The sequence below is a fragment of the Hyla sarda genome, chromosome 1 (genome assembly GCF_029499605.1).
Source record: "Hyla sarda isolate aHylSar1 chromosome 1, aHylSar1.hap1, whole genome shotgun sequence".
In the NCBI taxonomy this organism is placed as follows: Eukaryota; Metazoa; Chordata; class Amphibia; order Anura; family Hylidae; genus Hyla; species Hyla sarda.
Genome location: NC_079189.1, coordinates 6,330,556 through 6,342,517, shown reverse-complemented (window position 1 = coordinate 6,342,517; position 11,962 = coordinate 6,330,556). Strand labels below are relative to the sequence as shown.

At 46.4% G+C, this 11,962-nt stretch overlaps 1 protein-coding gene and 2 non-coding genes across 3 annotated transcripts; all 3 read right to left on the bottom strand.

The window, feature by feature from the left end:
- Window positions 1-4,303: 4,303 nt before the first annotated feature.
- On the bottom strand, window positions 4,304-11,959 carry NOP56 (NOP56 ribonucleoprotein). The gene is made up of 11 exons (XM_056542890.1): window positions 11,837-11,959; window positions 9,506-9,710; window positions 9,142-9,303; window positions 8,304-8,502; window positions 7,880-8,067; window positions 7,081-7,232; window positions 6,890-6,990; window positions 6,491-6,639; window positions 6,108-6,229; window positions 5,701-5,835; window positions 4,304-4,702 (listed from the first exon to the last, which is right to left on the bottom strand). The coding sequence occupies exons 1-11, from the start codon at window positions 11,837-11,839 to the stop codon at window positions 4,466-4,468; spliced, it is 1,653 nt and encodes a 550-aa protein (XP_056398865.1). The 5' UTR covers window positions 11,840-11,959; the 3' UTR covers window positions 4,304-4,465.
- On the bottom strand, window positions 5,993-6,063 carry LOC130345581 (small nucleolar RNA SNORD57). The gene has a single exon (XR_008884279.1). It is a non-coding gene; the product is annotated as a small nucleolar RNA SNORD57 (small nucleolar RNA).
- On the bottom strand, window positions 8,143-8,274 carry LOC130345709 (small nucleolar RNA SNORA51). The gene has a single exon (XR_008884291.1). It is a non-coding gene; the product is annotated as a small nucleolar RNA SNORA51 (small nucleolar RNA).
- Window positions 11,960-11,962: the final 3 nt, after the last annotated feature.

The following is an 11,962-nucleotide window of genomic DNA, read 5'->3' as shown; positions in this document are numbered from 1 at the left end:
CCTATCTTATCCAATCTTATCTATCCTCTCTCATCCTCTCTCTCCAATCTTATCTATCCTCTCATCTAATCCCCTCTCCAATCCTATTTTATCCAATCTTATCTATCCTCTCCAATCTCTTATCCCTCCAATCCTATCTTATCTATCCTATCTCTCCTAATCCTATTTTATCCTCTTCTCTCTATCTCATCTATCCTCTCTTATCCCTCCAATCCTATCTCATCTATCCTCTCTTATCCCTCCAATCCTATCTCATCTATCCTCTCTTATCCCTCCAATCCTATCTCATCTATCCTCTCTTATCCCTCCAATCCTATCTCATCTATCCTCTCTTATCCCTCCAATCCTATCTCATCTATCCTCTCTTATCCCTCCAATCCTATCTCATCTATCCTCTCTTATCCCTCCAATCCTATCTCATCTATCCTCTCTTATCCCTCCAATCCTATCTCATCTATCCTCTCTTATCCCTCCAATCCTATCTCATCTATCCTCTCTTATCCCTCCAATCCTATCTCATCTATCCTCTCTTATCCAATCTTATCTCCTAATATTCTTGGTCTATACAGAAGTGATAAATGAGTTGGGCAAACTTACAGTAAATTGGCTCGTAGCCAAACCTCGAACTTCCCTACGAGCCAATTTACTATAATTTTGCTGAGCCCTGATAACGGGTCTGACATTTTTCGTTTTGGATATTATCAGGTCAATCACTACCTGCCTAATTTTAGTGACGATATTTGGAAATATTCGCTCTCCAGTCTAACAGTAAATAGTATAGGAGCCTTCTTTAGACCACAAGCTGGAAGCCGGGAGGGATGAAATCACTGATGTGTTCGCGAATATGCGAAATTCACGATAAATATTCGAATTGCCAATAGTCGCGCTTAACACTAGGAGCAATGGATTCCTGAATGGAAATATTCACCTTCTCCCCATCACTAGGACAGAAGTTGTGATTAGTCAGCGTCACTATAGGGTAGTGATCTGCAACTTATGACTGTAGCCGGAGCAAAATTGGCAGGGTGTGCTGGGAATTATTAGAGATGAGCGAACTTAGTTAATTCGATTCGTCATGAACTTCTCGGCTCGGCAGTTGATGACTTATCCTGCATAAATTAGTTCAGCTTTCCGGTGCTCCGGTGGGCTGGAAAAGGTGGATACAGTCCTAGGAAAGAGTCTCCTAATACTGTATCCACCTTTTCCGGAGCACCTGAAAGCTGAACTAATTTATGCAGGAAAAGTCATCAACTCCCGAGCCGAGAAGTTCGTGACGAATCGAATTTACTGTAAGTTCGCTCATCTCTATAGTTCTACATTAAAATCGCTCCGGTCAATGCTATGGATGCTCATTGCCAAGATCTCTTGTATTGCTGGAAGTTAGAGTAGCGTTTCCCAACCAGGGTGCCTCCAGCTGCGGGCAAACTACAACTCCCAGCATGCCCGGACAGCCTTTGGCTGTCCGGGCATGCTGGGAGTTGTAGTTTGGCTACAGCTGGAGGCACCCTGGTTGGGACACACTGTTTAGAGGGCGAGACACAGGCGATCTCTGCCACTTACCATACAGCGACCGAGCCAGGGCATAGCTGCAAACTTCAGTGCATCCCTGTTTGGACAATCTGTACACCACAAAACCGCTGACTAGAGATGAGTGAACTTACAGTAAATTCGATTCGTCACGAACTTCTCAGCTCGGCAGTTGATGACTTATCCTGCATATATTAGTTCAGCCTTCAGGTGCTCCGGTGGGCTGGAAAAGGTGGATACAGTCCTAGGAAAGAGTCTCCTAGGACTGTATCCACCTTTTCCGGCCCACCGGAAAGCTGAACTAATTTGACGCAGGAAAAGTCATCAACTGCCGAGCCGAGAAGTTCGTGACGAATCGAATTTACTGTAAGTTCACTCATCTCTACCGCTGACATTACCTGGACTAGTCACATGACACGTTCAAGACCTTCCAAAATCACTGACAAATATGGTTCCATTAATTTTGATATAATCTGCAGTGGAGCCTGAGAGGCTACATTCACACTGCGGTTGGAGCGTCCGGCTGGGGATGGGGGGGGGAACCGTGCGCTGCCGTACCCCAAAGCTAGACCATCGCCGAACTCTATTGACTTTAATAAGTCCGTTACTCCGGTCGGTTCATTTTTGCCCCGTGTCCGGACCTAAAACTATATAGTTTACTGCAGGTTTAGGTCCGGTCACAAAACCGGATATAGATCAAAAGTGAGCCGACCCCAGTCACCGACTCCGGTTTGCTCATTAAAGGGGTACTCCAGTGGAATTTATTTTTTTGCCAGAAAGTGTAAAATTACATCTATTAAAAAAAAAAATCTTGATCCTTGCAGTACTACTAAGCAGCTGTATACTTTTTGGATTTCTCTTCTGTTACAACCTCAGTGCTCTCTGCTGACCTCTGCTGTCCATTGTAGGAACTGTCCAGAGCAAGAGAAAATCCACATAGCAAACGTATGCTGCTCTGAACAGTTCCTAAAATGGACAGCAAAGAGCACTGTGATCATGACAAGAGAAATCCAAAAATAAAAGCATTTCCTCTGTAGTATATACAGCCCCTAAAAAGTACTGGAAGGATTAAGATTATTTTTTTTTTTTTTTTTTTAATAGAAGTAACTTACAAGTCTGTTTAACATTCTGACATCAGTTAATTTAATAATTTCCACCAGAGTACCCCTTTAACCCCTTAAGGACTCAGCCCATTTTGGCCTTAAGGACTCAGACAATTTAATCTTTACGTTTTCATTTTTTCCTCCTCGCCTTCTAAAAATCCTAACTCTTATATTTTCATCCACAGACTAGTATGAGGGCTTGTTTTTTGCGCGACCAGTTGTCCTTTGTAATGACATCACTCATATCATAAAATGTATGGTGCAACCCAAAAACACTATTTTTGTGGGGAAATTAAGAAAAACGCAATTTCGCTAATTTTGGAAGGTTTCGTTTTCACGCCGTACAATTTATGGTAAAAATTGTGTGTTCTTTATTCTGAGGGTCAATACGATTAAAATGATACCCATTATTACATACTTTTATTATTGTTGCGCTTAAAAAAAAAATAAATTAAAAAAACAAACTTTTTAACCAAATCCCTTTATTTTGATGACCTCTAACTTTTATTTTTCCGTATAAGCGGCGGTATGGGGGCTCATTTTTTGCGCCATGATCTGTACTTTTTTTTGATACTACATTTGCATATAAAAAACTTAATACATTTTTTTTTATAATTTTTTTTTTTTTATAATGTATTAAAAAAGTAGGAATTTTGGACTTTTTTTTCGTTCACGCCGTTCACCGTACGGGATCATTAACATTTTATTTTAATAGTTCGGACATTTGCGCACGCGGCGATACCAAATATGTCTATAAAAAAAATTTATGCTTTTTGGGGGTAAAACAGGAAAAAACGGACGTTTTACTTTATTGGGGGAGGGGATTTTTTTTTTTTTTTTTTTTTTACACTTGAATAGTCCCCATAGGGGACTATTCATAGCAATACCATGATTGCTAATACTGATCTGTTCTATGTATAGGACATAGAACAGATCAGTATTATCGGTCATCTCCTGCTCTGGTCTGCTCGATCACAGACCAGAGCAGGAGACGCCGGGAGCCGGACGGAGGAAGGAGAGGGGACCTCCGTGCGGCGTTATGAATGATCGGATCCCCACAGCAGCGCTGCGGGCGATCCGATCATTCATTCAAATCGCGCACTGCCGCAGATGCCGGGATCTGTATTGATCCCGGCACCTGAGGGGTTATTGGCGGACGCCCGCGAGATCGCGGGCGTCGGCCATTGCCGGCGGGTCCCTGGCTGCGATCAGCCGCGCATGACACGGGCATCGCTCCGATGCCCGCGGTTATGCACAGGACGTAAATGTACGTCCTGGTGCGTTAAGTACCACCTCACCAGGACGTACATTTACGTCCTGCGTCCTTAAGGGGTTAAAGTCAATGGAGTTTGGCACCGGTTTGGCTCTGGTACGGGAGCACACGGTTTTCCCCCACTCCAGCCAGATCCGGCAGCCGTACGTTCCATCCGCAGTGTGAATGCAGCCACACCGGTGTGAACAGTCATCAGCTGCTCCTCTACCATCTTCCCATCATATAGATCCATAATGGCTCTCCTCCAGCTAGGAGCGGATGAAGGATGCTCAGCTCTATACCCCCTGATCGAGATGACAAGAAGTTGCCCCCCCCCCCCTAATAAGGTTAAACCCTCAGACCCCGATTACCATTTAATAGACTGGCAGAGAATCAAATGACCGGACATTGCACCTCTATAGATTTTATACAAATCTTTAATGTGGTTCACATTCCTCAGAAATGGACAGATGGCGGCTCTGACCTCGAGCCGCCGACATTCGTTCTTCTGTACAGAAATAAAAATGGTATCTATGAAATGCGGAGATTGGAGCCCCGCGCTCAGCAGTCCATACACTCATGCTCAGCTCTCTTCATCCTGACGCACTTTGGATTTCTTCTTTTTCTTCTGTGTGGAGGGCACAGCCTCCTCGGAAGCAGAGAGCTTTTTCTTTTTGGCCGGGGTCTGTGGCTCCTCGGGGGCGGAGTGTTTCTTCTTCTTGGCTGGGGTTGGCTCTTCCGGCTCCTCCTTTACCCCATTCTCTGAGATATCACCATCAGACTTTCGCTTCTTTTTCTTCTTCTTGCTCTGTTCTGCCTCCTAGAAGAGAAGACCGTGTCACTGCAAGACCCGATCCCTTGTGTGTAGTCTTAAAGGGGTACTCCGGTGGATATTATTATTTTATTATATTGTATTATTTTATTAAATATAATAAATAATAAAATATAAAACAGTGGTCTTCAAACTGTGGTCCTCCAGATGTTGCAAAACTACAATTCCCAGCATGCCCGGACAGCCGTAGGCTGTCCGGGCATGCTGGGAGTTGTAGCTTTGCAACATCTGGAGGGCCACAGTTTGAAGACCACTGATCTAATATAAAAAATAAATATTTTTTTATCAACTGGTGCCAGAAAGTTAACAGATTTGTAAATTCTATCTATAAAAAAAATAATCTTAATCCTTCCAGTAGTTATTAGCTGCTAAATACTACAGAGGAAATTCTTTTCTCTTTGGAACACAGCTCTCTGCTTACATGACCACAGTGCTCTCTGCTGACACCTGTCCATAGCAGCATGTTTTCTATTGGAATTTTCTCCTACTCTGCACAGTTCTTAAAATGGACAGAGATGTCAGCAGAGAGCACTGTGCTCGTGATTAGAGATGAGCGAACTTAACAGTAAATTCGATTCGTCATGAACTTCTCAGTTCGGCGGTCGCTGACTTTTCCTGCATAAATTAGTTCAGCTTTCCGGTGCTCCCGTGGGCTGGAAATGGTGGATACAGTCCAAGGAAAGAGTCTCCTAGGACTGTATCCACCTTTTCCAGCCCACAGGAGCACCTGAAAGCTGAACTAATTTATGCAGGAAAAGTCAGCGACCGCCGAGCCGAGAAGTTCGCTCCTCGACTCGTGATGTCAGCAGAGAGCTCTGTGTTCCAAAAATAAAGAATTTCCTCTGTAGTATTCAGCAGCTAATAAGTACTGGAAGGATTAAGTTTTTTTTTTTTTTAAATACAATTTGCAAATCTGTTTACCATTCTGGCACCGGAGTACCCCTTTAAAGCCTCCTTTATTATTCTCTATATTAGGCCTGACATACCTCTTCCTCTTGGGGTGCATCTTCCTCCTCAGCAACCGCAGCAGCCAAGGCCTCAAGCCTTTTCTTCTCCCGTTTCTTCTTCTTACGTTCCTTCTTATCCAGTTTCCTCTTTATTTCGGACACGACTTCTGTGGCCTGGAAGGGAACAAATAAGTCACAAAACTCTTCTCTGCCACAGTTACAGAAATTCGATTCGTCACGAAACCTCGCGGCTCGGCGGTTGCTGCCGCAACCGCCGAGCCGCGAGGTTTCGTGACAAATCAAATTACTGTAACTTGGCTCATCTCTGGTTGGATCAGGCTCATTAAATCAGTTTTCGCCTCCAGCAATTTTGTCAGGAGAAGCAAAGAGTCATCACCTCCAACCAGGAGACTAAAGGTCCTCGGGGGGGGGACAGACATACTGACCTCCTGCTGCGCCTCCTTCATCACTTCCAGGTTCTTACGAGGAGCCTCCCCGGTCTCATAGAAGGACAGCCTCTCCTCCACCTGCTCCCGCAGCTTATCTCCGTAGACAGCGGTCGGGATTTCTGAAAAACCAAAAAAATAAAATTTGGGAAGGTCAAACTAGGACACTACAGCTTCGACTCCAGCCACGTGTAGAGCTGCATTCTGTTACACTAGTGCAGAGCACTATAGATGTGCAGCTTTGGATGTGACCAGAGAAGGATGGGGCTTTGCTCAGATTAAAGCTGTCAACATACACCGGGGTGTTATCCTGTTGACGAAAAATATTCAACATCACCGCAAAGCCGCCCTTTTTTTTCCCGTCCCACCGGGCGGGAGCTCACCTGAGAAGCAGTCTATGCGGGAGGCGATTGTGCACTTGTTGGCCAGATAACGGGAGATGCGCCCCTTGTTCTTCGCAGCCGCTCGTCCGATGAATGTGGAATGAAAGATAAGTCCGTACTTGGGGGTGTTTCCCTTTGTCTTTAGCGCCCTGAAATACGACGACTGACACTTGGTAATTGTTACGAAGACTACAACTCCCAGCAGTCTATAAACACCGGGTTAGTTGTGAGCACCCACCCGCCTAATATCTGACCTGTGAGTAATAAATGGGGGTTGTTCAGACTCTGGGGGTGGCCGCCATCACTCACGCTGCTGCCACCGACGAGAAGCCGGCTGGCAACGTGTCAGACGCCAACACCCAGTCAGCTGCCATCACCACAACCGCCCTGCAGTTATACCTGAACAGCGCCTTCTCTGCCCCCAGGATCTGGACTGTAGACGCTGGGTACTTAGCCAGGTTGGTCAGGCTTCCTGCATGGGAGATCAGACGGGCACCAACCTGTGGGAGGAGAAAAGTGAGTAGTGATGGGGCAACATGTCCATGGTAAAGACAACAGGGAGGGGTAACAGTAGGGGGCACCACACTTACCACTTCACCGATGAGGGCTGACAAGCTGGGGGCCACCTGGTTCATCTTGGATCGCAAATACTCCTGTAGGCCCTTGCGGTATTCTGACAGGGAGACGACGCGGCTGGAGAAGCTCTCGATGTTAATCAAGTCAATGGGGGAGATGTCCATACCTGGGAGAGACATCGACAAGATTAAAATGATTATGACTGCTGATCAATATATATATTAATTCTTATTTATATGCCATTTATATTGCTAGAAAAAAAAATTGATTTGTTTCCTACTCTCAACCTATATATCCAGCTTGCTATTTACTTGCAACTAAGATTAAGACCTTGGAATGATGCCAGGAGGCCCAAGATGAGACGTCAGAAGACAAAACATTTCATGATACAGATTGTATGGAAGGACAAAGATCTGGGTTTTTCCAGTTTCAGAGTAAAAGCAGCATAAGTGAACTTTGGCCAAGAAATAATTGCTTAAATATGTTATATATACAGAGATAAAGCTCAAATAACCAATCAAAATGTAACATGATGATTTTGACGTCATAACTAAACCTCCCTTTTTTGTCAAAAGTAAGAACAATGTACTGTTTATTATACAGAAGGACTCCTTGGGCAGCTCTTTAGCCAGTATGCTGAGAAGGAGATCTACTAACATTCTGTCTGGTGTGTATGCCTTGTGCCGGCACTCAGCAGTACACAGCAGCACTCACATTTTAAGGCCTCATCCGCACCCATCCTTGACAGAATCAGTGAGGCCACCCTACAAAACTACCCCCCCACCATAAATCAAACCATCGGTCTACACCTACCCATGGAGGATCGAGATGCATCCAAGATGGCTTGTGCCTTGGCGCTGTCCATGACTATCTCCTCCAAGCCTTCCAGCTTTTCCTCAGACAGCTCCTTGCGGTTGCCGATGAACTTGGCGGTGCGGCAGTACAGGTAGTTGTCAGACACGATCTTTATGAGCTCCGGGAAGTGATAGCCGTACCACTCTCTAGACAGAGGAAGCAGAGTTATAAGGCTGCTCTACTCACTGCCATGTCTGAAGATACATCAGGGTCTCCAGAAGACATGTCCCCCCGATAACAATACAGGACCAGCACACAGCGGCCTGTGGTGTAGGCGGAGAAGATGCTTTACCTCCTCTTTCTGTACAGACAGTGGGCGGTGGAGCACTGTCTGCGGTAAGCATTGGGAGGACTGAACCCACAACTAACCCCGCAGACTCACCTGACCCTCATGGAGAAGGTGTTGATGTCCTTGTCTAGCTGGTCCAGCAGACTGATGGACTGGATGATCATGTTGTCCACCCGGTTGACATTGAACTTGACCTTTGCCCTGGAGTAACTGTGACCAAGGCCGAGCTGAGCCTTAGAGGCAGACTGTGCGGTCAGACCCTTCACCAGGGCGTGGAAGTGAAGGCGGATGCCTGTGGAAAAAGGCGGGAGGTCAGGAGACATACCAAGTCATGACGGGGGAAGGGGGACGTACCAACTCAATGGAGGGGAAGGAAGGAAAGAAAGATTGAGAAAGCAGCCAGGAGATAGTGGATCATAAAAGTGATTTCATAAATGGTGGGTCATAGAGGTGTCCAGGAGATCACATGAGGGGTGCCCAGGAAGCACTGCACTCACTGTGCTCATAACTTAGGGCACAGATGTCAAGGGATCACACATGAGTCATACCAATGCATGACAAGGGGGGGGGAGCTTTAGCGGTCAGGGAAAAGTGACGGATCATACCAACTTAACATGAGAGATATGTACTGAAGAATGGCACATGTTAGTGATGACTAGTTGTGGGTGTCTGGGGATCATACAGGTGATGGGTCATACCAGCTCATGGGAGGGTGGGAAGAAGGGGGACAGAAATCATACGTGATTGTGACAACATGTGGGGATGGACATAAACAATGGGTCATACCAACTCAACAGGTAAGAGGAGGCTGGGTGCAGTAACTCATGACAGAAGTCGTAAACTACCAGCGGCAGCAATGGTCTATCCCACCTGATGACAGAGGGAAAGGGTTAATGGTTGATACCATCTTGTGGGAAGTTCCCCTTCTCACCTCGTATGATCTCGGCCACCACACCCCCGGCCTGGCAGGTGATCTTCAGCTCCTCCTGTATGGCGGCTCCGATCTTGGGGTCCCCGACCCCCAGCAGCGCTTTCTTCCTCTTGGCCGGCATGTTGGTGTCCAAGAACAATTTAAGGTCCTCGTGGAGAACCCCTGGATGGGGGAGAAGTCAATGCGGTTATAACCCAAATGTAAGGCTGCACCATGTGATCACAAAACTACCCCCCTGCCCAAATAAAATACTGCACAGGACGAGCTCAGTAACATGATTGTGACATCACCGATATCAGTGGATTGACAGATTGTTAATGACATCATCGCTCGTCCCATCAGCCCCTCCCCCCCTTCTGCTCACCTTCAGAGATGGCGTTAATGTTCTCCAGGGCGCTCTGCGCAGACTTGAACGGGAAGAACCCCGCCAGCCGGACCACCGAGCTGAACTTCCCGATGTTCAGTAAAGACTCCTCCACCTGCGGCAGCAGCATGCCGATCTCCTCCACCTCCTTCACCGCGAACAGGGCGTAACCCGCCGCGTGCTCAAACAGCACGTGGAGCAGAACCTACCGGAGAAGAGTCATTGATACAAAACCAAACAACGTGTGTGTCTCCCCTCTGCCATGGGGCGGTATGAACCAGTCCCCACTGCACTGTATACAGTGCCTCGCCATGTCTGCTGCCCACCCTCCCATAACAAGTTGGTATGACCCATTCCATCTCCTACCACCACGACTAGTCACCACCCATCGTGTATGCAACTCCTCACAACATTAGTTGGATGACCCATCACTGGTCTTCACCCCCTAAGAACTACTATGCCCCCAACAAGGACTACAGGTCCCTGAGGTAACCCATCAAGTGTTTAGTCTCCCCCTTCTCCCTATTGTGATTTGGTATGACCCATTAATTGTATGATCATCCCCTTTGATCTCAATCCCATCTTGTCATTAGTTGGTATGACCCATCAAAAGTAAAAATTACCTCTTTTTCCACCTTCATTATGGAGTTGACTATACAAGTGAGGGGCCATACCAATTTATGATGGGGGAGTCCAGGGGATTTTTTACACTTTATTATAATCCAAATAATGTGAAGATTATCCAGAAGATGACCATAAAAGTGATGGGTCATACCATCTCCTCATGCCCAATATTACTTGTATGATCATCCCCTTTGGTCTCATTCCCACCTAGTCATGAGTTGGTATGACCCATAACCAATTTGGATCTCCTAATGTTGCAAAACTACAACTACCAGCATGCCCAGACAGCCGTTGGCTGTCCGGGCATGCTGGTAGTTGTAGTTAGGCAACATCAGGAGGTCAACAGTTTCTAAACCACTGGTCTAGAGACACTTTCCCCTCCCCCATGACAAGTTGGTTTGAGCCATCCCTGGACATCATGTACTGTGCTGGGAGTTGTAGTTCAGCAGCACCCCCAAATCTGAAGCGTTTGGTCTCCTAGACAATTGACCCCCCCCCTCTCCCTACTGTGGTTTGGTATGACCCATTAATTATATGATCACACCCTATGATCTAAATTCCATCTTGTCATTAGTTGGTATGACCCACCAAAAGTAAAAAACAACCCCTCCTTTTCCATCATCACGAGAGTTGATCACACAATTGAGGGCCATACCAACTTATGATGAGGGGAGTCCTGTTTTTTATACATTTGATTATAATCCAAAAAAGTGATGGGTCATACCATCTCCTGATACCCAATATTACTTTTATGATTATCTCTTAAACTCATTCCCACTTTGCCATAAGTTGGTATGATCCAAGTGCAAAATCCCCTAGACCACAGGAGGTCCACAGTTTGAAGACCACCACACTAGACCCTTCTTCCAGCCCAACCTATCATGAGTTGGTATGACCCATCAAGTGTTTTAAAAATCAATATCCTTAACCACAAACATGAGATGAAAATACAAGCGTTGGGTCATACCAACTTCTATTGGGTATGGGGAAGGATGGTCAAGGGGATTTTATACACTTTATAGGTCATATCATGACAAGACAGGAATGAAATATTCAGGTGGGAACGAGATCTGGAGAAGATTATACAAGTAATGGGTCATACCAACTCAAAATGGAGATGGGGCAAGAAGGAACCATGTGATTTTATGCTTCACAGTCCAAACCAACTCCTGATTTGGGGGAATAAGATCCAGTAGAGATGGTATGGCCCACTACATGTATGATCAGGGGGAAATCACACATGTGGTGGACCATACCATCTCTACTGGATCTTATTCCCACCTCATCAGGAGTTGGTCTGGACTGTGAAGCATAAAATCCCATGGTTCCTCCTTGCCCCACCGCCATTTTGAGTTGGTATGACCCATTACTTGTATAATAGTCTCCAGATCTCATTCCCACCTGGCCATGCGTTGGTATGACCCATAACCAAACTGTGGACCAAACCACTGATCTAGACCCTCTTCACAACCCCCCCCATATGACAAGTTGGTCTGAGCCATCACTGATCACGTACGGTGCTGGGAGTTGTTCTGCAGCGCCCCATAATCTAGAACTTTCCTCCCCCCTATAAAGAGCGCAGGACGAGCTCAGTAACATTGCGGTGACATCATAGATCTCAGGGGATTGACAGATTGTTAATGACATCATCGCCCGTCCTGCCCCATAGACCGTACACCCGCCGCCGCCTCTCCGCTCGGTCCTCACCATGATGCCGTCTCTGCTCCTCCCGCGCCGCCGCTCCGAAACAGACTGAGCCGCGTGTCCTGCACGTCCTGACCCCACGTCCCGTTACCACGCCCACTGGCGAGCAACCAATCACAGAAAACAATC